The 25621-nt window shown below is 46.6% G+C and overlaps 1 protein-coding gene across 6 annotated transcripts in view; it reads right to left on the reverse strand.

Annotated features, from left to right (window-relative positions):
• LOC118388042 (ras-specific guanine nucleotide-releasing factor RalGPS1) overlaps window positions 1-25621 on the reverse strand; it is a 319864-nt gene that overhangs the window by 170460 nt on the left and 123783 nt on the right. For all 6 annotated transcript variants that reach the window (XM_052525026.1, XM_052525027.1, XM_052525028.1 and 3 more), the window contains one exon: window positions 18701-18793. In XM_052525026.1, coding sequence (XP_052380986.1) covers window positions 18701-18793 — 93 coding nt within the window. The remainder of the gene's footprint in view (window positions 1-18700; window positions 18794-25621) is intronic.

The following is a 25621-nucleotide window of genomic DNA, read 5'->3' on the forward strand; positions in this document are numbered from 1 at the left end:
TGTCGTTGAGAACTCTAAACGACTTACGGCTGGGGACAGACAGACATGAATACGAGAATGATTTGGAGTCTGAGGACTTCTGGGTGCTCACTGTCTGAGGGATTTAAACCCTGGCTGCCCTCATTGACTGCCTTCTCAGTGTTATCATCATGACGTTGCTGCTGCAGCCTCACACAGTTTCCCCCGACATATGCAGGCCGAGGCCACACCTGGCACCTGCAGCCACCTTTGTTTTGCACGTCTATGCAGTCAAGCACATCTACATCTGACCTAACTGGGAGTCAATGTTGTTCGGCTTTAAACTCTGCCAGAGTTTGTGGAATGTAGGCGTAGAGCTTAAATCAAAACAGCCAATCAGTTATTTGAGGTCATTAGATGTTATGTACAACTCAAAATCAGCACACTCATTTCATTGTGTGTGTGGAAGTATTTGAAATGTACATAAAAATATATGTTGTATTTTCCCCATCTTAAAACCCTGTAAAAAAACAAACAAAAAAAAAAAAACAATGTCTAAGTAATGTAATCAAATTGCCGAGTGCTAATTTTCAGAGTGTTCCCATTGACTCCTGTATTCCACCCCGAGTGGTTCAGACACGTCGGGAAAGCTAAAGTCTGGTGAGCGCCAAGATGTGACCCCGTGCTTCCTCAGCGCTCAACACCACAGAGTGGAGGGGTGAACCCATGCTTCCTCAGCGCTCAACACCACAGAGTGGAGGGGTGAACCCATGCTTCCTCAGCGCTCAACACCACAGAGTGGAGGGGTGAACCCATGCTTCCTCAGAGCTCAACACCACAGAGTGGAGAGGTGAACCCATGCTTCCTCAGAGCTCAACACCACAGATTGGAGGGGTGAACCCATGCTTCCTCAGCGCTCAACACCACAGAGTGGAGGGGTGAACCCATGCTTCCTCAGCGCTCAACACCACAGAGTGGAGAGGTGAACCCATGCTTCCTCAGAGCTCAACACCACAGAGTGGAGGGGTGAACCCATGCTTCCTCAGAGCTCAACACCACAGAGTGGAGGGGTGAACCCATGCTTCCTCAGAGCTCAACACCACAGAGTGGAGAGGTGAACCCATGCTTCCTCAGAGCTCAACACCACAGAGTGGAGGGGTGAACCCATGCTTCCTCAGAGCTCAACACCACAGAGTGGAGGGGTGAACCCATGCTTCCTCAGAGCTCAACACCACAGAGTGGAGGGGTGAACCCATGCTTCCTCAGAGCTCAACACCACAGAGTGGAGGGGTGAACCCATGCTTCCTCAGAGCTCAACACCACAGAGTGGAGGGGTGAACCCATGCTTCCTCAGAGCTCAACACCACAGAGTGGAGGGGTGAACCCATGCTTCCTCAGAGCTCAACACCACAGAGTGGAGGGGTGAACCCATGCTTCCTCAGAGCTCAACACCACAGCGTGGAGGGGTGAACCAGGGTGGAGTGGAAACAGGACTATCCTATAGCCGGGGAGGAGTGGAAACAGGACTATCCTATAGCGGGGGAGGAGTGGAAACAGGACTATCCTATAGCCGGGGAGGAGTGGAAACAGGACTATCCTATAGCCGGGGAGGAGTGGAAACAGGACTATCCTATATCCGGGGAGGAGTGGAAACAGGACTATCCTATATCCGGGGAGGAGTGGAAACAGGACTATTCTATAGCCGGGGAGGAGTGCAGACAATCACCTGAGCCATCATCTCCCCTCTTTAGGGGTTGAATACTCTCCCCCTAGTAAGGACAGTTCCTTCCCTGCTTCGGGTTGGTAAGAGCATCAATAGCGAATCCTAGACACTGGAGAGTGGGGTCCTGAAGAGAGTAGCCAGATGTCTCTTACTCCCCTGCCCAGACTGATGCCATGGACACAATGTTAAGTGAATGCAGTAGTGTGGATTTACACGGGTTACCATAACAGATGTAAAAACCCGTTTTGCTTTGAGGGAAGGTAAGGGGCCTTTGAGAGAAGGTAAGGGGCCTTTGAGGGAAGGTAAGGGGCCTTTGAGGGAAGATAAGGGGCCTTTGAGAGAAGGTAAGGGGCCTTTGAGGGAAGGTAAGGGGCCTTTGAGGAAGGTAAGGGGCCTTTGGAAGGAGGGTCCTTTGAGGGGTAAGGGGCCTTTGAGGGAAGGTAAGGGGCCTTTGAGGGAAGGTAAGGGGCCTTTGAGGGAAGGTAAGGGGCCTTTGAGGGAAGGTAAGGGGCCTTTGAGGGAAGGTAAGGGGCCTTTGAGGGAAGGTAAGGGGCCTTTGAGGGAAGGTAAGGGGCCTTTGAGGGAAGGTAAGGGGCCTTTGAGGGAAGGTAAGGGGCCTTTGAGGGAAGGTAAGGTAAGGGGCCTTTTAGGGAAGGTAAGGTAAGGGGCCTTTGAGGGAAGGTAAGGGGCCTTTGAGGGAAGGTAAGGGGCCTTGAGGGAAGGTAAGGGGCCTTTGAGGGAAGGTAAGGGGCCTTTGAGGGAAGGTAAGGGGCCTTTGAGGGAAGGTAAGGGGCCTTTGAGGGAAGGTAAGGGGCCTTTGAGGGAAGGTAAGGGGCCTTTGAGGGAAGGTAAGGGGCCTTGAGGGAAGGTAAGGGGCCTTTGAGGGAAGGTAAGGGGCCTTTGAGGGAAGGTAAGGTAAGGGGCCTTTGAGAGAAGGTAAGGGGCCTTTGAGGGAAGGTAAGGGCAGCTGAGAAATGGCATGCCAGGAGGAAACATTCATCAAAACATCATGAAGGGACAAAAACAAGTGGAATTTATGCTGGGGCTCCAAACGGCAGGGGAAATCCATCTGGATAGTGTTTCCAACAAGTAAGGGGTGAGCACCAGCTGCAGCGGATTAGGACGGAACCGTTGTGACACTATCCTGGACTTGCACTCTGTGTGTCTGTCCCACCACTCTGTGTGTCTGTCCCACCACTCTGTGTGTCTGTCCCACCACTCTGTGTGTCTGTCCCACCACTCTGTGTGTCTGTCCCACCACTCTGTGTGTCTGTCCCACCACTCTGTGTGTCTGTCCCACCACTCTGTGTGTCTGCCCCTTGCAGGAAAGGTGCGCCTTTTTTCATCATGCACAGGTAGACTATTTCCGTGTGTATTGCCAAAAACACTCTAAAACACACCCAGCCCTGGCTCATGGTGGTTATCCATCTGGTAAAACAGACCACACCCACACCCCGGGTCCTCGGTCTTCCCCAGAGTGGCACACCCAACCCTGGCATCCGTCTGCCTGCCACTTGCATGGAACACCCAACCCTGGAAAGTACTGTATGCTCATGTGCTTCAGCATAATAGTATTTTTTTATCTATATATATATATTTTTTTCTGTCATTAGCCAAGCCCCTGCCCCGCAGTCCTCAGCCTCACGCACCTCCTTAAGTCTCAGCCTCACTCCTCCTTAGGTCTCAGCCTCACTCCTCCCCGCAGTCCTCAGCCTCACTCACCTCCTTAGGGTCTCAGCCTCACTTCTCCCCGTGAGTACACCCCAGCCTCACTCACCTCCTTAGGGTCTCAGCCTCACTCCTCCTTAGGTCTCAGCCTCACTCCTCCTTAGGTCTCAGCCTCACTCCTCCCCGCAGTCCTCAGCCTCACTCACCTCCTTAGGTCTCAGCCTCACTCACCTCCTTAGGGTCTCAGCCTCACTCACCTCCTTAGGGTCTCAGCCTCACTCCTCCTTAGGTCTCAGCCTCACTCCTCCTTAGGTCTCAGCCTCACTCCTCCCCGCAGTCCTCAGCCTCACTCACCTCCTTAGGTCTCAGCCTCACTCACCTCCTTAGGTCTCAGCCTCACTCCTCCCCGCGAGTACACCCCAGCCTCACTCCTCCCCGCGAGTACACCCCAGCCTCACTCCTCCCCTTTCATGGTAGTACACCTCAAACGGCCCCGTAGACCATAGTGTTAGGGTGCCAGTACAGTGTTCCAAGTCTTCTGATATATCCTTTTCTGCTTGCCTGAATGTGTTTTACCTCCACAGATCATAACCTGATAATATATAGGACTGGACCGACTATCTTGTCGATTTCCCACTGGAAGCTACGGAGACCGTATCAAGGCGTGAGATGAGGGGAAGCTACAGAGACCATGTCAAGACCTGAGATGAAGCTACCGAGACCGTGTAAAGGCGTGAGATGAAGCTACAGAGACCGTGTCAAGGTGTGAGATGAGGGGAAGCTACCGAGACCGTGTAAAGGCGTGAGATGAAGCTACGGAGACCGTGTCAAGGTGTGAGATGAAGCTACAGAGACCGTGTCAAGACCTGAGATGAATCTACGGAGACCGTGTCAAGGTGTGAGATGAGGGGAAGCTATAGAGACCGTGTAAAGGCGTGAGATGAGGGGAAGCTATAGAGACAGTGTAAAGGTGTGAGATGAAGCTACAGAGACCGTGTAAAGGCGTGAGATGAAGCTACAGATACCGTGTAAAGGCGTGAGATGAGGGGAAGCTATAGAGACCGTGTAAAGGCGTGAGATGAAGCTACGGAGACCGTGTCAAGGTGTGAGATGAAGCTACAGAGATGAAGTACAGAGACCGTGTCAAGGCGTGAAGTGAAGCAGAGACTGTAAAGGTGAATGACAGCGTACGGGAGATGACACGAGACTGTGTCAAGGCGTGAGATGAAGGAGATGAAGCTACAGAGACCGTGTCAAGGCGGGAGATGAAGCTACCGAGACTGTGTAAAGGCGTGAGATGAAGCTATAGAGACAGTGTAAAGGCATGAGATGAAGCTATAGAGACCGTGTAAAGGCGTGAGATGAAGGAAAGCTATAGAGACCGTGTAAAGGTGTGAGATGAAGCTATAGAGACCGTGTAAAGGCGTGAGATGAAGCTACAGAGACCGTGTCAAGGCGTGAGATGAAGCTACCGATACCGTGTCAAGGCGTGAGATGAGGGGAAGCTACCGAGACCGTGTAAAGGTGTGAGATGAAGCTATAGAGACCGTGTAAAGGCATGAGATGAAGCTACAGAGACCGTGTCAAGGCGTGAGATGAAGGAAAGCTATAGAGACCGTGTAAAGGTGTGAGATGAAGCTATAGAGACCGTGTAAAGGCGTGAGATGAAGCTATAGAGACCGTGTAAAGGCGTGAGATGAAGCTACAGAGACCGTGTCAAGGCGTGAGATGAAGCTACAGAGACCGTGTCAAGGCGTGAGATGAGGGGAAGCTATAGAGACCGTGTAAAGGCGTGAGATGAAGCTATAGAGACCGTGTAAAGGCGTGAGATGAAGCTACAGAGACCGTGTAAAGGCGTGAGATGAAGCTACAGAGACCGTGTCAAGGCGTGAGATGAGATGAAGCTATAGAGACTGTGTAAATGTGTGAGATGAAGCTACATAGACCGTGTCAAGGCGTGAGATGAAGCTACCGAGACAGTGTCAAGGCGTGAGATGAAGCTACCGAGACCGTGTCAAGGCGTGAGATGAGGGGAAGCTACCGAGACCGTGTCAAGGCGTGAGATGAGGGGAAGCTATAGAGACCGTGTAAAGGCGTGAGATGAAGCTGCAGAGACCGTGTAAAGGCGTGAGATGAAGCTACAGAGACCGTGTCAAGGTGTGAGATGAGGGGAAGCTATAGAGACCGTGTCAAGGCATGAGATGAAGCTACAGAGACCGTGTAAAGGCGTGAGATGAAGCTACAGAGACCGTGTCAAGGCGTGAGATGAGGGGAAGCTACCGAGACCGTGTCAAGGCGGGAGATGAAGCTACCGAGACCGTGTCAAGGCGTGAGATGAGGGGAAGCTATAGAGACCGTGTCAAGGCGGGAGATGAGGGGAAGCTACCGAGACCGTGTCAAGGCGTGAGATGAAGCTACCGAGACCGTGTCAAGGCGTGAGATGAAGCTACTACCGAGACAATGTGTTAATGCGTGAGCTGAGATTCATGTCCTTAGCACAGAACATGATGTAAATCCTGGAGCGTACTACACAGGTAAGGTAAACAGACAACAGGGACCACTGTCACCGTGTTGGTTAGGTATCACAGTACGGTATCATGAAAGCTATGAGATCGAGTTGCTCTAATGTGCTCTAAGAGTTGAGGGGAGAGTCTGAAATGGGAATTTACTCCATGTGATATATAATGGAGATAATGACAGACTATTACTTTACCTGCTTCAACGCCAACAAAAGTATTTCCAAGCATGGAACAAGGCTCTCCCCCCCCCTCCCCCTCAACAGACTCATATAAAAAATATATAATGAAGTCTTCAAATAAAGCGAGAAATGGCAGAAATTCGAGCCAAAACTAACTATACAACTACCTGTGCGCACTCCATTTTCTACCACTGCCACAGAATAAACTGAAAACGATTTTATATAATGGAATAAAAATGGTAAAAACTGAAGTGGTCAGCATCTTCATGTTATTCCTGGCATTACAATACAGACAGAAACTTACTCTGAGAGGTATAGTTTACTGTCAGATGGAAACTGTGGTTGAGTCGAGGTCTTTTTTGAATATGAACATGTGCGGTGGAGCGTCGGTCGATTATTTGCTTGTCGAGGACTAGGAAGCAGCTCACGTTGAAGGAGGGAAGGAGAGATGATGGGAGCAAGGAAGCCCAGGAAACACACGTTCAGACTCCAGGGGTCAGAGCTGTCCCACTTGTCTGAAACAAACCAATTAGCAAGAGGGGGAAAAGCCCGAATGGACCCGACCAAGATTCAAACCAACGCTTTTGTTTCCAACCACAAAGAGAGAGTGGCCATAATGGGGAAAAAAAGAGGGAACATTTCTTTGACCTTTCCATCCTCAAACATATCATGCTTTCAGAGAACACTTTGGTGTTCTCTGAAACTACTGTACCTCTGTCTCCAGCACTGTAACGTACACTGAGTGGACAACACATTAGGACCACCTTCCAAATATTGAGTTGCACACCTCCATTTTGTCCTCAGAACAGCCTAAATTCGTCGGGGGCATGGGACTCTACAAGCTGTCGAAAGCGTTCCACAGGGATGCTGGCCCATGTTGACTACAAAGCGTTCCACAGGGACGCTGGTCCATGTTGACTCCAATGCGTTCCACAGGGACGCTGGCCCATGTTGACTCCAATGCGTTCCACAGGGACGCTGGCCCATGTTGACTACAAAGCGTTCCACAGGGATGCTGGCCCATGTTGACTACAAAGCGTTCCACAGGGATGCTGGTCCATGTTGACTACAAAGCGTTCCACAGGGACGCTGGCCCATGTTGACTACAAAGCGTTCCACAGGGATGCTGGCCCATGTTGACTACAATACGTTCCACAGGGATGCTGGCCCATGTTGACTACAAAGCGTTCCACAGGGATGCTGGCCCATGTTGACTACAAAGCGTTCCACAGGGATGCTGGCCCATGTTGACTACAATACGTTCCACAGGGATGCTGGCCCATGTTGACTACAAAGCGTTCCACAGGGATGCTGGCCCATGTTGACTACAAAGCGTTCCACAGGGATGCTGGCCCATGTTGACTACAAAGCGTTCCACAGGGATGCTGGCCCATGTTGACTACAAAGCGTTCCACAGGGATGCTGGTCCATGTTGACTACAAAGCGTTCCACAGGGATGCTGGCCCATGTTGACTACAAAGCGTTCCATAGGGATGCTGGCCCATGTTGACTACAAAGCGTTCCACAGGGATGCTGGCCCATGTTGACTACAAAGCGTTCCACAGGGATGCTGGTCCATGTTGACTACAAAGCGTTCCACAGGGATGCTGGTCCATGTTGACTCCAATGCGTTCCACAGGGATGCTGGCCCATGTTGACTACAAAGCGTTCCACAGGGATGCTGGCCCATGTTGACTACACAGCGTTCCACAGGGACGCTGGCCCATGTTGACTACAAAGCGTTCCACAGGGATGCTGGCCCATGTTGACTACAAAGCGTTCCACAGGGACGCTGGCCCATGTTGACTACAAAGCGTTCCACAGGGACGCTGGCCCATGTTGACCAATGCGTCCCACAGTTGTGTCAAGTTGACTGGATGTCCATTGGGTGGTGGACCATTGTTGATACACAGGAATCTATTGGAGCGTGAAAAACCCAGCAGCGTTGCAGTTCTTGACACAGTTTGACACCACTCATCTATACCGATTGAAGTGGGTGTAACAATTAACATCACTAAGGGATTGTAGCTTTTCACCAAGTCAGTCCATGTCATGGAAAGAGCAGGTGTTCATAATGTTTTGTACACTCCTTGTACACAAATAGCATTGACAAGGACAAACCACTTTCAGCACAAGTGGTCAGAACACAGTTCTTTGACTCAAAGACACTGACCCCGGTGACCCTAAATACACTGTTGTTTCTGTGCTCTTGTGACATCATGAAATCCAATTTTAATGTTTAAAACATTCAAAACCAACAAAATGTACGTTCTAAATGGCCTGGAACAAAAACTACCCAAATTTCACGGCTCACAAACAGTCATTCCCGGCACGGAGCGAGTCATTTTCACCATTATATAAAATAACCTGGAGCTGGATGGGCTGGGGTCGTTATACCTCAGACATCATTACCAGTAAACACGAACATGTGCACACACACAGTTATGGAAACTATTGTCGACTGATCCCAAAAAAACAGCCAAACTCTATTAAAACCGACTTACACAGTAAACTCAGATCTCTTTAAGTGGGTTCACACTTAAATGAATCTCAGTTCAAAATCAGCAGGCTGCTGTTTGCTTCACATACTGTGGCCCTCATATGGTGTGACCCTAGTGCACCTTTAAAAAGACTCAAGAGGAAAAAAAAAAAAGTGTCACCATTTGCAGCTTCTAGATGGCACAGTTGCATGCTTGCCTAGTGCACTACTGGTTTCAGTTGACCCAAAAGCATGGCGTAAGGGTCTGTACTGCATTCAGTGACAATAATCTTTATTGAAAGACCTGTTTCGCCATCAGCATATCCACTAAGCCTACAGTGAAACTCTGCATTTTTCTGTACTCCCCTGTCCAATTACTGGGTGGGAGCTGCCGTCTGGCATGGTGGCGAGGTGTAATTTTCTTTCCAGGAATTGGCAGAGCAAGTGGTCAATTCCTTGATAACGTGGCAGGTGGGGTCGCGACAGGGGATAAAATATACAGCCCCATAAACTAATTTCTTATTATTGTTGTCGGTGCCACATCACAGGAGAGGATGTAAGCGCTTTCCCAACTGGCTCCAAGGGCGGAAAGACCCGCCAGAGAGTCCAGCCAGCTTTCTGGAAAGTACACCTGGTATATATGCTTGTACTCGTTTTAAATTCGCCTGATGGAATACTGTGCTATTACCATCATAATCATCATCATCAACAGCATCTTAACATTACATTTATTTCTACAATTCAACAGACATTTTTGTTTCAGAAATCTGCCAACTCATCTAGTTTTGATATTCAGGGAGTGTGTGTGTGTGCTTTACATTTCTCTCTGGATGTCTTTATCGAAGCACCACAGGTTTTCCAGGCATAGCCTTTCCAAGTGAACAGACCTCTCTGCTGAGTGCCAGTGACAGTACTGGGTTCAATATGTTTTTAAAGCCCTGTGAGGAAAGAGAAAGGCTTGAAATCTGTCATCTGGTCTTCTAGATGGAAACGGTGAGAACACAATGGAACTGACCGCTCTGACCCCAGTTATCCCCAATAGATGATCATTACAAAAAGCAATCAGCTTGTGGACAATGTTTTTGGGGTTTTTCAAAGCAACTATAACTAACGTTTTTTGGTGTTCTACAAGCCAACTATTCAAACTTCACCCCCCCACCCATCCCCCAGAATGCTATAGCCCTCTATAATATAAACCACAGATCCACAACTAGATTAAGCCGCGGGGAGATTTTTTTTCTTGAGCGGATGGTCAGGGGCCCGGAACATAATCACAAATAATTAATTGACTGCAAAATTTACTGCAAGAAGAACAAACAAATATAATATTTGACTAAAACAATCATTTCAAACCTTGCTTACATTTATGTACAATCACATACATTGAGTGTACAAAACATTAAGAACACCTGCTCTTTCCATGACAGACCAGGAGAATCCAGGTGGAAACTACGATCTCTTATTGATGTCACTTGTAAAAATCCACTTCAAATCAGTGTAGATGAAGGGGAGGAGACGGGGTTAAAGAAAGATTTCCAGATTGTTTAATAGTCACATGTACAGGGTTGCAAGTGTGATTGCAGGGTACAGTGAAAACAGGCTTCGAGCTCCAACATGCAGGACTACTGAAATTCAATAATGAAAATTGTATTTTTTTTGTTGGGTCTTGAGACATGGATAGTATGTGTGCCATTCAGAGGGTGCATGGGCAAGTCAAACGATTGAAGCGCTTTTGAACAGGGTATGATAGTAGGTGCCAGGCGTACCGGTTTGAGTCAAGAACAGCAACGCTGCTGGGAATTCTGTATGGACCTCGCTTTGAGCGCTGGGGCATTGTCATGCTGAAACAGGAAAGGGCCTTCCCCAAAATGCTTCCCTTCACTGGAACTAAGGAGCCTAGCCCTAAGCATGAAAAACAGCCCCAGACCGGTATTCCTCCTCCACCAAACTTTACAGTTGGCATTATGCATTAGGGCAGGTAGTGTTTTCCTGGCATCCGCCAAACCTAGATTCGTCCATCAGACTGCCATACGGTGATATGCGTGATTCATCTCTCCAGAGAACGTGTTTCCACTGCTCCAGAGTCCAATGACGGAGAACTTTACACAGACGCTTGGCATTGCCCATGGCAAAATGGCAATAGGGCTCAACACTTAAAAATATGATTTTGTTCCATCTATTAGTTTATGGGTAATATGCTTGGAAGAAGCCTAGAGCTGACCAGGGCTTCAGGAAATATGCTTGGAAGAAGCCTAGAGCTGACCAGTGCTTCAGGTAATATGTTTGGAAGAAGCCTAGAGCTGACCAGTGCTTCAGGTAATATGTTTGGAAGAAGCCTAGAGCTGACCAGTGCTTCAGGTGATATGCTTGGAAGAAGCCTAGAGCTGACCAGTGCTTCAGGTAATATGCTTGGGAAGAAGCCTAGAGCTGACCAGTGCTTCAGGTGATATGCTTGGAAGAAGCCTAGAGCTGAACAGTGCTTCAGGTGATATGCTTGGAAGAAACCTAGAGATGACCAGTGCTTCAGGTAATATGCTTGGGAAGAAGCCTAGAGCTGACCAGTGCTTCAGGAAATATGCTTGGAAGAAGCATAGAGCTGACCAGTGCTTCAGGTAATATGTTTGGAAGAAGCCTAGAGCTGACCAGTGCTTCGGGTGATATGTTTGGAAGAAGCCTAGAGCTGACCAGTGCTTCAGGTAATATGTTTGGAAGAAGCCTAGAGCTGACCAGTGCTTCAGGTGATATGCTTGGAAGAAGCCTAGAGCTGACCAGTGCTTCAGGTAATATGCTTGGGAAGAAGCCTAGAGCTGACCAGTGCTTCAGGTAATATGCTTGGGAAGAAGCCCAGAGCTGACCAGTGCTTCAGGTAATATGTTTAGAAGAAGCCTAGAGTTGACCAGTGCTTCAGGTAATATGCTTGGGAAGAAGCCTAGAGCTGACCAGTGCTTCAGGTAATATGCTTGGGAAGAAGCCTAGAGCTGACCAGTGCTTCAGGTGATATGCTTGGAAGAAGCCTAGAGCTGACCAGTGCTTCAGGTGATCTGCTTGGAAGAAGCCTAGAGATGACCAGTGCTTCAGGTAATATGCTTGGGAAGAAGCCTAGAGCTGACCAGTGCTTCAGGTAATATGCTTGGGAAGAAGCCTAGAGCTGACCAGTGCTTCAGGTAATATGCTTGGGAAGAAGCCTAGAGCTGACCAGTGCTTCAGGTAATATGCTTGGGAAGAAGCCTAGAGCTGACCAGTGCTTCAGGTAATATGCTTGGGAAGAAGCCTAGAGCTGACCAGTGCTTCAGGTAATATGTTTGGAAGAAGCCTAGAGTTGACCAGTGCTTCAGGTAATATGCTTGGGAAGAAGCCTAGAGCTGACCAGTGCTTCAGGTAATATGCTTGGGAAGAAGCCTTGAGATGACCAGTGCTTCAGGTAATATGCTTGGGAAGAAGCCTAGAGCTGACCAGTGCTTCAGGTAATATGCTTGGGAAGAAGCCTTGAGCTGACCAGTGCTTCAGGTAATATGCTTGGGAAGAAGCCTAGAGCTGACCAGTGCTTCAGGTAATATGCTTGAGAAGAAGCCTTGAGCTGACCAGTGCTTCAGGTAATATGCTTGGGAAGAAGCATAGAGCTGACCAGTGCTTCAGGTAATATGCTTGGGAAGAAGCCTTGAGCTGACCAGGGCTTCCAGTGACACAATCCTCCACGTAGTGAGGATTTGAATGTACAATGTTCTGCCAGACAGAATAAAAATGCTGGAAGGTGCGAACAGTGTTCCTCCTGGGGGTTAAGCTAGTACTTTGAAATTCCACTTCAGAATCCATCGGCAATAATGGGGGCGGTGTGCCTCCGTGCGCGAGTGTGTGTGTGTGTGTGTGTGTGTGTGTGTGTGTGTGTGTGTGTTAAGAGCACCTTGGGAGAACACATGAAAAGCTCTTCAGTGAGTGGGTCTACTACCGTTGGGCTGAGAGCACTGCCTCAGAAGAGGAGACAAAAACAGCAAAAACAATCACCAATGACTGGATTTGTTTCAATGTTATTCAAATATCTGTATGGGAGATTCAATTATATATATATAGATATATATATCTATATATATATGAAGTAAAACATTTCAGCAAATGTTACACACGTGCACGATCAGCATTATCCACTGTTCAGAAGCAAGATTTTCTTAAGCATTTAAAACCGATGACTTTTACAGAGCTTTCTCTTGATCCGCCTATGATATTTAACGTAGCAAAATATATCGTGAGGACCCAATCCCACCAAAAATCAACAGCAGAGATTGTAAAAGACTAAAAGACTTTGGCTCCCGAGTGGCGCAGCGGTCTAAGGCACTGCATCTCCGTGCAAGAGGCATCATTTCAGTCCCTGGTTCGAATCCAGGCTGTATCACATCCGGCCATGATTGGGAGTCCCGTAAGGCGGCGCACAATTGGCACAGTGTCATCCGGGTTTGGCCGGGGTAGTAAATAAGAATTTGTTCTTAAACTGACTTGCCTAGATAAATAATAAAATTAAAATATGGTAGTCAGTACATTCCTGACCTCCCAATTTTCCTCTCTTTAAAAAGAGTTTGAGACATGGTTAGAGATGAGAACGAATGCAACTACCACCACAAAGCAATGGAGCGAAGCAGGCTTTCTCTGGAACGTACGGTAACACTCTCATAGATATGCATGGTGAAGACCAGCTTCCCACTCTCATAGATATGCATGGTGAAGACTTCAGCTTCCCACTCTCATAGATATGCATGGTGAAGACCAGCTTCCCACTCTAATAGATATGCATGGTAAAGACTTCAGCTTCCCACTCTCATAGATATGCATGGTGAAGACCAGCTTCCCACTCTCATAGATATGCATGGTGAAGACCAGCTTCCCACTCTAATACATATGCATGGTGAAGACTTCAGCTTCCCACTCTAATAGATATGCATGGTAAAGACTTCAGCTTCCCACTCTCATAGATATGCATGGTGAAGACCAGCTTCCCACTCTAATAAATATGCATGGTGAAGACTTCAGCTTCCCACTCTCATAGATATGCATGGTGAAGACTTCAGCTTCCCACTCTAATAGATATGCATGGTAAAGACTTCAGCTTCCCACTCTCATAGATATGCATGGTGAAGACTTCAGCTTCCCACTCTCATAGATATGCATGGTGAAGACTTCAGCTTCCCACTCTCATAGATATGCATGGTGAAGACTTCAGCTTCCCACTCTCATAGATATGCATGGTGAAGACTTCAGCTTCCCACTCTCATAGATATGCATGGTGAAGACTTCAGCTTCCCACTCTCATAGATATGCATGGTGAAGACTTCAGCTTCCCACTCTCATAGATATGCATGGTGAAGACTTCAGCTTCCCACTCTCATAGATATGCATAGTGAAGACTTCAGCTTCCCACTCTCATAGATATGCATGGTGAAGACTTCAGCTTCCCACTCTCATAGATATGCATGGTGAAGACTTCAGCTTCCCACTCTCATAGATATGCATGGTGAAGACTTCAGCTTCCCACTCTCATAGATATGCATGGTGAAGACTTCAGCTTCCCACTCTCATAGATATGCATGGTGAAGACTTCAGCTTCCCACTCTCATAGATATGCATGGTGAAGACTTCAGCTTCCCACTCTCATAGATATGCATGGTGAAGACTTCAGCTTCCCACTCTCATAGATATGCATGGTGAAGACTTCAGCTTCCCACTCTCATAGATATGCATGGTGAAGACTTCAGCTTCCCACTCTCATAGATATGCATGGTGAAGACTTCAGCTTTCCAATGTGAGAATATAGAGAAATCACTTCCAAAGAGACTATCAAATATGGAGGAATGTATAATCCAATGCTGATGCTAAATCAGGAACGTTTGTTGGTGGCCCATGTTTTTGCTTTGGTCTTTAACAGAATAAACCGTTTGGAAATGACACAGAAAGTCATTGACTGCCACAGCAAACACGTTAGTCTCAGTTATATAGATGCGGCAAAGAGGTCAATCGAACTCGACCAAAACAATGGAATTGCCATGGAAACAGGTAGGGGAAAGGGTCATTGGGGCGGCAGTGTAGCCTAGTGGTTAGAGCGTTGGACTAGTAACCGGAAGGTTGCAAGTTCAAATCCCCGAGCTGACAAGGTACAAATCTGTCGTTCTGCCCCTGAACAGGCAGGTAACCCACTGTTCCTAGGCCGTCATTGAAAATAAGAATTTGTGCTTAACTGACTTGCCTAGTTAAATAAAGGTAAAATAAAAAATTGCCACTCCCAGCAAAATGAGCCTATATTTAAGCTATTGTTTATATTTGGTATTTATTATGATCCCATTAGCAGCTGCAAAAGCATCAGCTACTCTTCCTGGGGTCCACATGAAACATGACATACATAGAACAGAACATGATTAGTCAAGGACTGAAATACATTTAAAACATCACACACAGCCTACATATCTGTACATATACACAATATCTATGTGTAATACATAGTACAGTGCAAATTACAATAATATATATATATTTATATATATATATATATATATATATATATATATATATATATATATATATATATATATATATATATATATTTATAACATTTTGTCCATTAAGGTGTTCTTTTATCTGTTCTTCTATTATGTCTAAGTAATCCTGTCCAACGCATTTAAGAAATGCTCAAATATTGGTTAGCTACCTGCAGATTCATGCAGGGTAGTAACGAGAGGTGTATTTAGAGGCCAGGTTGGTGAGGATGATATCGATGAGTGTCACCGTGCTTGCGGATTTAGGGTTGCACCTTGTAGGTTCCTTGATAATTTGTGTGAGATTGAGGGCATCTAGCTTAGATTGTAGGACAGCCGGGGTATTAAGCATATCCCAGTTTAGGTCACCTAACAGTACAAAACTCTGAAGATAAATGGGGGACAAATAATTCACATATGGTGTCCAGGGCGCAGCTGGGGGGAGTCTCTAACAAGAGGCAACAGTGAGACTTATGAGTGGGACTGAGGTCTCCTCGTGTGTGGGGACGAAAGAGATCCATTGATCATTCTTGAGACATTTCTACAACTTGATTGGAGTCCACCTGTGGTAAATTCAATTGATTGGACATGATTTGGAAAGGCACACACACCTGTCTATATAAGGTTGACAGTTGACAGTGCATGTCAGAGAAAAAACCAACCCACGAGGTCGAAGGAATTGTCCGTAGAGTGCTGAGACAGGATTTTGTCAAGACATAGATCTGGGGAAGGGAATCAAAAAATGCATGCAGCATTGAAGGTCTCCAAGAACACAGTGGCCTCCATCATTCTTAAATGGAAGAAGTTTGGAACCACCAAGACTCCTCCTAGTGCTGGCCACAATGAGCAATCGGGGGAGAAGGGGCTTGGTCATTGAGGTGACCAAGAACCTGATGGTCACTCTGACAGAGCTGTAGAGCTCTCCTCTGTGGAGATGGGAGAACCTTCCAGAAGGGAAACCATCTCTGCGGCACTCCACCAAATCAGGCCTTTATGGTAGAGTGGCCAGACGGAAGCCACTCCTCAGTAAAAGGCACCTGACAGCCCACTTGGAGTTTACCAAAAGGCACCGACAGGACCATGAGAAACAAGATTCTCTGGTCTGATGAAACCAAGAATGAACTCTTTGGCTTGAATGTCAAGCGCCACCACCAAAAATGGGCAGGGACTGGGCGACTAGTCACGATTGAGGGAAAGATGAACGAAGCAGTACAGTACAGAGAGATCCCTGATAAAAACCTGCTCCATAGCGCTCAGGACTTCAGAATGGTGCGAAAGTTCACCTTACCACAGGACAATGACCCTAAGCACACAGCCAAGACAACGCAGAAGTGGCTTAGGGACAAGTCTCCGAATGTCCATGAGTGGCCCAAGCCAATGCCCAAACTTGAACCCGATCGAACATATCTGGAGAGACCTGAAAATAGCTGTGCAGCGACACTCCCCATCCAACCTGACAGAGCTTGAGAGGATCTGCAGAGAAGAATGGGAGAAACTCTGCAAAACCAAGTGTGCCAAGCTTGTAACATCTTACCCAAGGAGACTCGAGGCTGTAATCGCTGCCAAAGGTGCTTCAACAAAGTACCAAGTAAAGGGTCTGAATACTTATGTAAATGTGATAGTTTTTAAAAGTTTTTAAAAATGTTAATACAGTTGCAAAAATGTCTAAAAAACTGTTTTTGCTTTGTCATTATGGGGTATTGTGTTTGATTGAGGGAAAAATAACTCATCAATTTTAGAATAAGGCCGTAATGTAACAAATGTGGAAAAGGTCAAGGGGTCAGAATACTTTCCCAATGCGTTGTATTTTAAAGAAATAAACGAGTAGTAAAAAGTAAAGTAAAATGATACAAATAGCTTTGCTCGTGATGCACGGCCCTTTAAAAATGATACAAATAGCTTTGCTCGTGATGCACGGCCCTTTAAAAATGATACAAATAGCTTTGCTCGTGATGCACGCCCCTTTAAAAATGATACAAATAGCTTTGCTCGTGATGCACGCCCCTTTAAAAATGATACAAATAGCTTTGCTCGTGATGCACGGCCCTTTAAAAATGATACAAATAGCTTTGCTCGTGATGCACGGCCCTTTAAAAATGATACAAATAGCTTTGCTCGTGATGCACGCCCCTTTAAAAATGATACAAATAGCTTTGCTCGTGATGCACGCCCCTTTAAAAATGATACAAATAGCTTTGCTCGTGATGCACGGCCCTTTAAAAATGATACAAATAGCTTTGCTCGTGATGCACGCCCCTTTAAAAATGATACAAATAGCTTTGCTCGTGATGCACGCCCCTTTAAAAATGATTACAAATAGCTTTGCTCGTGATGCACGCCCCTTTAAAAATGATACAAATAGCTTTGCTCGTGATGCACGCCCCTTTAAAAATGATACAAATAGCTTTGCTCGTGATGCACGCCCCTTTAAAAATGATACAAATAGCTTTGCTCGTGATGCACGCCCCTTTAAAAATGATACAAATAGCTTTGCTCGTGATGCACGCCCCTTTAAAAATGATACAAATAGCTTTGCTCGTGATGCACGGCCCTTTAAAAATGATACAAATAGCTTTGCTCGTGATGCACGGCCCTTTAAAAATGATACAAATAGCTTTGCTCGTGATGCACGGCCCTTTAAAAATGATACAAATAGCTTTGCTCGTGATGCACGCCCCTTTAAAAATGATACAAATAGCTTTGCTCGTGATGCACGGCCCTTTAAAAATGATACAAATAGCTTTGCTCGTGATGCACGGCCCTTTAAAAATGATACAAATAGCTTTGCTCGTGATGCACGCCCCTTTAAAAATGATACAAATAGCTTTGCTCGTGATGCACGGCCCTTTAAAAATGATACAAATAGCTTTGCTCGTGATGCACGCCCCTTTAAAAATGATACAAATAGCTTTGCTCGTGATGCACGCCCCTTTAAAAATGATTACAAATAGCTTTGCTCGTGATGCACGCCCCTTTAAAAATGATACAAATAGCTTTGCTCGTGATGCACGGCCCTTTAAAAATGATACAAATAGCTTTGCTCGTGATGCACGCCCCTTTAAAAATGATACAAATAGCTTTGCTCGTGATGCACGCCCCTTTAAAAATGATACAAATAGCTTTGCTCGTGATGCACGCCCCTTTAAAAATGATTACAAATAGCTTTGCTCGTGATGCACGCCCCTTTAAAAATGATACAAATAGCTTTGCTCGTGATGCACGGCCCTTTAAAAATGATACAAATAGCTTTGCTCGTGATGCACGCCCCTTTAAAAATGATACAAATAGCTTTGCTCGTGATGCACGCCCCTTTAAAAATGATACAAATAGCTTTGCTCGTGATGCACGCCCCTTTAAAAATGATACAAATATAACAGCAACCAACCTGAGCACACTGGATTTAAAAAACAACCACACAGATGTTTTATTTAATGTTTTATTATCTGACCGCCACTAGGCTCCCAAATCAGATTCCCGGTGCATTCCACAGGTCACGTTTAGAAGTGAATGTTCCTCCCCAAAAATTTTTTAAATCCAAGATGAGTGAAGGTTTTGTGGCACACCTGTTGAGAACTATTGCTCTACTACATTCCCATTCAGTTCTAGTACAAGATAAGATACAAAGAAAGTTCTGGATCATTGGTCATAGGGTCTCTTACCGCCCAGGTCTTGCTCAGCCTGAAGATGGGAGCACTCTGCAGGGCAGACACCACAGACACCATGGAGTGGAGGTTATTCAGCTCCAACAGTTTCTGAAAGGAAAAGCACGGTACATTTAATACCCTCAATAGAACTAGCATATCCCTATGCAATAAGTAACAAAACAATGGATAGTAATATATATATATATATAAAAACGCTATCCTGGATCCAGATCTGTTTCTGCCATATTGCCATCTCCTTGCCATTTATTATCACGTCAAATATATGTTTGGCATGACAGTTCCTTAAGGGGTTTGCAAGAGAGCAAAAGGACAATGCATATTATATACACAAACTCATCTGAACCACAACCAAAACAAACAGCAAATGCATCAAACAAAAGTGTAGAGTCACAAGCTTGATGTAATAATCACTGTGTTCTATGAATACGGGACCAAATACTTCACTTTCTACTACTTTAAATATACAGTGAATTTGTCCCAATACTTTTGCTCCCTTAAAATAGGGAGACTATGTACAAAAAAGTGCTGTAAATTCTAAACGGTTCACCCAAAATACTGAACTAAAATATAAAAACGCAACATGTAAAATGTTGGTGCCATGTTTCATGAGCTGAAATAAAAGATCCCAGAAATGTTCCACAAAAAGCTTTATTTCTCTAAAATGCACAAATGTGTTTACGTCCCTGTTAGTGAGCGTTTCTCCTTTGCCATCACAATCCATCCACCTGACAGGTGTGGCATATCAAGAAGCTGATTAAACAGCATGATCATTACACAGGTGTACCTTGTGCTGGGAGCAATAAAATGTCACTAAATGTGCAGTTTTGTCACCCAACACAATGCCACAGATGTCTCAAGTTTTGAGAGAGCGTGAAATTGGCATGCTTGACAGCAGGAATGTCCACCAGAGCTGTTGCCAGAGAATTCAGTGTTCTTTTCTCTACCATAAGTTGCCTCCAAAATCATTTTAGAGAATTTGGCAGTACGTCCAACTGGGCTCACAACTGCAGAACACGTGTAACCACTCCAGCCCAGGACCTCCACATCCAGCTTCTTCACCTGCGGGATCATCTGAGGTGGTGCTGAGGAGTATTTCTGTCTGTAATGAAGCCATTTTGAAGGGAAATTCTCATTCTGATTTGATGAGCCTAGCACAGCAGTGGGTGGGTCTGGCTCCCCAGTGGGTGGGATCTGGCTCCCCAGTGGGTGGGGGTCTGGCTCCCCAGTGGGTGGGATCTGGCTCCCCAGTGGGTGGGGTCTGGCTCCCCAGTGGGTGGGATCTGGCTCCCCAGTGGGTGGGATCTGGCTCCCCAGTGGGTGGGATCTGGCTCCCCAGTGGGTGGGATCTGGCTCCCCAGTGGGTGGGATCTGGCTCCCCAATGGGTAGGGGTCTGGCTCCCCAGTGGGTGGGGTCTGGCTCCCCAGTGGGTGGGGTCTGGCTCCCCAGTGGGTGGGGTCTGGCTCCCCAGTGGGTAGGGGTCTGGCTCCCCAGTGGGTAGGGGTCTGGCTCCCCAGTGGGTAGGGGTCTGGCTCCCCAGTGGCTGGGGGTCTGGCTCCCCAGTGGCTGGGGGTCTGGCTCCCCAGTGGCTGGGGGTCTGGCTCCCCAGTGGCTGGGGGTCTGGCTCCCCAGTGGCTGGGGGTCTGGCTCCCCAGTGGCTGGGGGTCTGGCTCCCCAGTGGGTAGGGGTCTGGCTCCCCAGTGGGTAGGGGTCTGGCTCCCCAGTGGGTAGGGGTCTGGCTCCCCAGTGGGTAGGGGTCTGGCTCCCCAGTGGGTGGGGGTCTGGCTCCCCAGTGGGTGGGGGTCTGGCTCCCCAGTGGGTGGGGTCTGGCTAACCAGTGGGTGGGGTCTGGCTCCCCAGTGGGTAGGGGTCTGGCTCCCCAGTGGGTAGGGGTCTGGCTCCCCAGTGGGTAGGGGTCTGGCTCCCCAGTGGGTGGGGGTCTGGCTCCCCAGTGGGTGGGGGTCTGGCTCCCCAGTGGGTGGGGGTCTGGCTCCCCAGTGGGTGGGGGTCTGGCTCCCCAGTGGGTGGGGTCTGGCTAACCAGTGGGTGGGGTCTGGCTCCCCAGTGGGTAGGGGTCTGGCTCCCCAGTGGGTAGGGGTCTGGCTCCCCAGTGGGTAGGGGTCTGGCTCCCCAGTGGGTGGGGGGTCTGGCTCCCCAGTGGGTGGGGGTCTGGCTCCCCAGTGGCTGGGGTCTGGCTCCCCAGTGGGTGGGGGTCTGGCTCCCCAGTGGGTGGGGGTCTGGCTCCCCAGTGGGTGGGGGTCTGGCTCCCAAGTGGGTGGGGTCTGGCTCCCAAGTGGGTGGGGTCTGGCTCCCAAGTGGGTGGGGTCTGGCTCCCAAGTGGGTGGGGTCTGGCTCCCAAGTGGGTGGGGTCTGGCTCCCCAGTGGGTGGGGGTCTGGCTCCCCAGTGGGTGGGGTCTGGCTCCCCAGTGGGTGGGGTCTGGCTCCCCAGTGGGTGGGGTCTGGCTCCCCAGTGGGTGGGATCTGGCTCCCCAGTGGGTGGGATCTGGCTCCCCAATGGGTAGGGGTCTGGCTCCCCAGTGGGTGGGGTCTGGCTCCCCAGTGGGTGGGGTCTGGCTCCCCAGTGGGTGGGATCTGGCTCCCCAGTGGGTGGGATCTGGCTCCCCAATGGGTAGGGGTCTGGCTCCCCAGTGGGTGGGATCTGGCTCCCCAGTGGGTGGGGTCTGGCTCCCCAGTGGGTGGGGTCTGGCTCCCCAGTGGGTGGGGTCTGGCTCCCTAGCCCCACCCATGGCTGTGCCTTTGCCCAGTCACGTGAAATCCAAAGATTAGGGCCTAATTTATTTATTTAAATTGACTGATTTCCTGATATGAACTGTAACTCAGTAAAATATTTGAAATTGTTGCATGTTGCCTTTATGTTTTTTTGTTCAGTGTAGATGAAAATACCCTCAAATTAAAGCTGACAGTTTGCACTTTAACCTCACAGGTCACTGCTTGATTTCAAATCCAAAACTGTTGGAAGTATACAGCCAACATAAGAAAAAAAACACCTCACTATATGGTACATCTGGAATAATAATCCAAGAGATTGAAACTGTGCTGATGAAAAGTTAAATCTAAAGAGAAAACAAGAGAGAGAGAGAGAGAACTAATGGCCTAACCAGAGGAAGGACTACTTGGCTTTGTGAATAGAATCAGACAGGCCTCCATATACATGTGCTAGCTCTTAGTCTAATATAGACAACCATCATTGGATATCAGGATTAGGGTGAATTCATTCTAAAAAATATTGAAATTCACTGAAATGCAACATATGAATTGAAAACAGTCCTCGTTTAAAAAAAGTCTAGTGAATCATAAGTCCATAAATAGTACATCCCTGGGTTGCTCCTCTTTTCAGTTCGCTTCAGTTAGCAACTTGAACGAGCTGCAAAAAAAAAAAAAAAAACACTTAAACTGAACAGTTTTATCTCCATCTCTTCATTCAAAGACTAAATCATGGACATACTTACTGACAGTTGCGACTGCTTCACGTGATTTATTGTTGCGTCTACCTTATTGTGCTGTTGTCTGTGCCCAATAATGTTTTGTGCTGCTACCATGTTATGTTTGCTACCATGCTATGTTGTTGTCTTTAGGTCTCTCTTCATGTAGTGTCTCTCTTGTACTGTTGTGTGATTTGTCCTTTATTTATATTTTTATTTTAATCCCAGGCCCTCGTCCCCGCAGGAGGCCTTTTTCCTTTTGGTAGGCCATCATTGTAAATAACAATTTGTTCTCAACTGACTTGCCTCGTTAAAGTTTAAATTAAATAAACAAATTGGAATCAGACTCCTGAAGGTAACATGAAAATGACCCATAAACATAGACTAGAATAACCTACGACAACAACCACATCTAAAAAATGTTTTACCTAATAATTCTGTCCTCGTGAGTTTTAAATTAGTCAGTTTTTCTACTATTGGCTGAATGAGAAGATAAATATGAATTCTCTCTCCTATTTCCAACTGAATTGATTGACAGTTTTGGTAGTTCTAAAATCCTCCCCATTTCCAAATGGTCAATATCCTCGCTGCCGTTTTCCTGGTCCATGATGATGTCATGGTTCCACTAAGCTCTTTCCACCCCCACGCCATGACCTCTGGGAGGTACTCTCACTGCTGCAGCTCCCTGATTGGACTGTGGCCGGACAGAGAGAGAGAGAACCTATTGTTTTAGTCATCGGTGTGTCTGCTTTCTTCATTACTTCTAATACAATGACGTTAACATGACCAGGGGTTCTGAAACCTTTTCAGCTCCAGAAACCAAATGAGAAATTGACCGTCCTCCTGTGACCCAATTGGTCCTCCAACGACCCAAATTAAACAAGAAAGTGTGTGTGATTATAAATGTATTCACATAACTCAAGACCCACCTCTCACATGTCCAAGGCCCACTTTGGGTCCTGACACAGTTTAATAAATCCTGTGTAGAGTGTTTCTCTCAAAACAAAAAACTCTGGTCCTAGAGGCCCACTAAGTAAGCTGGCTCTCAATCCAGCAGGGCACTGTTCGAGGCCATTATAAGTCATGTTTAATTGTTTCTGGGAAACCAATACAGTGATGATTCATTTGAAATTCACTTTTTTTTTTTTTTAAAGGTGAGAAAATCATTTTCATGTGGACAAACAGTCTGTCAAAAGGTGAGTTCATTTAGATCATGACTACATGCTAGCAGATACCCATAGACTTCCAGTCTTTGCGCTAACGACAGTTAGCATTGGCTCGCAAAAGTACCTATAACTTCCTTCATACTGGGCACAGAGGCATAACAATCGTATCCACGAATTCATCGAACTCTGGGGAAGTAGATAAAATCCAGAAGTATCCCTTTAATCCGTTGCTGGGTGATTCGTTTGGCTTTGACAAAAATAGAGAACACCACATGCGTTACTGGAGGGTTGCCTTCATTGGGGTTAAGCTATAACAATGAATTCAGAAAATACAATTGCCAATCCAATTCATGACATGGATATAAGTGTACTGGATCAACTTCAACGTGAAAATCTTGTACAGGGGGATAATATTTATAGATTCATTCAAGCGGTCTGGTTTTGAAATCAGAGAAAAGCATTCCAGTTGATTTACAGATGTGGTCACAGAAGATAACAAGAGAAACATGTTGGGTTCAATTATTCCACTGTGAACCATTATTCAGATAAATAAAAATCCAAGTATTTTTGTGAATTATGAGTTCTGGAAAACACTTAAGACAAAGTTCTTGTTCACCATTCAAAAGCTCTAAACTATGTGAAAGGCTAGCCCATGTTCACGTCATAGGCCAACAGCATAAACTATGTGAAAGGCTAGCCCATGTTCATAAACTGCTCAGACCCCAACCAAGGAACATCAAAAGTCGTGCTATAAATTCACAGACAACACAAAGATTCCTTGATGTCCTTCCAGATTCCCTCTGTCTACCCAAGGACGCCATAGGACAAAAATCAGTTAACCACCTAACTGAGGATCTCAATTTAACCTTGCGCAATACCCTAGATGCAGTTGCACCCCTAAAAACTAAAAACATTTATCATAAGAAACTAGCTCCCTGGTACACAGAAAATACCCGAGCTCTGAAGCAGGCTTCCAGAAAATTGGAACGGAAATGGCGCCACACCAAACTGGAGGTCTTCCGACTAGCTTGGAAAGACGGTACCGTGCAGTACCGAAGAGCCCTTACTGCTACTCGATCATCCTATTTTTCTAACTTAATTGAGGAAAATAAGAACAATCCAAAATTCCTTTTTGATACTGTCGCAAAGCTAACTAAAAAGCAGCATTCCCCAAGAGAGGATGACTTTCACTTTGGCAGTGATAAATTCATGAACTTCTTTGAGGAAAAGATTATGATTATTAGAAAGCAAATTACGGACTCCTCTTTAAACCTGCGTATTCCTCCAAACCTCAGTTGTCCTGAGTCTGCACAACTCTGCCAGGACCTAGGATCAAGAGAGACGCTCAAGTGTTTCAGTACTATATCTCTTGACACAATGATGAAAATAATCATGGCCTCTAAACCTTCAAGCTGCATACTGGACCCTATTCCAACTAAACTACTGAAAGAGCTGCTTCCTCTGCTTGGCCCTCCTATGTTGAACATAATAAACGGCTCTCTATCCACCGGATGTGTACCAAACTCACTAAAAGTGGCAGTAATAAAGCCTCTCTTGAAAAAGCCAAACCTTGACCCAGAAAATATAAAAAAAACGAATCGGCCTATATCGAATCTTCCATTCCTCTCAAAATTTTTAGAGAAGGCTGTTGCGCAGCAACTCACTGCCTTCCTGAAGACAAACAATGTATACGAAATGCTTCAGTCTGGTTTTAGACCCCATCATAGCACTGAGACGGCACTTGTGAAGGTGGTAAATTACATTTTCATGGCATCGGACCGAGGCTCTGCATCTGTCCTCGTGCTCCTAGACCTTAGTGCTGCTTTTGATACCATCGATCACCACATTCTTTTGGAGAGATTGGAAACCCAAATTGGTCTACACGGACATGTTCTGGCCTGGTTTAGATCTTATCTGTCGGAAAGATATCAGTTTGTCTCTGTGAATGGTTTGTCCTCTGACAAATCAACTGTACATTTCGGTGTTCCTCAAGGTTCCGTTTTAGGACCACATTTGTTTTCACTATATATTTTACCTCTTGGGGATGTCATTCGAAAACATAATGTTATCTTTCACTGCTATGCGGATGACACACAGCTGTACATTTCAATGAAACATGGTGAAGCCCCAAAATTGCCCTCGCTAGAGTCCTGTGTTTCAGACATAAGGAAGTGAATGGCTGCAAACTTCCTACTTTTAAACTCGGACAAAACAGAGATGCTTGTTCTAGGTCCCAAGAAACAAAGAGATCTTCTGTTGAATCTGACAATTAATCTTAATGGTTGTACAGTCGTCTCAAATAAAACTG

The sequence above is a fragment of the Oncorhynchus keta genome, chromosome 9 (assembly GCF_023373465.1).
Source record: "Oncorhynchus keta strain PuntledgeMale-10-30-2019 chromosome 9, Oket_V2, whole genome shotgun sequence".
Lineage (NCBI taxonomy): Eukaryota > Metazoa > Chordata > Actinopteri > Salmoniformes > Salmonidae > Oncorhynchus > Oncorhynchus keta.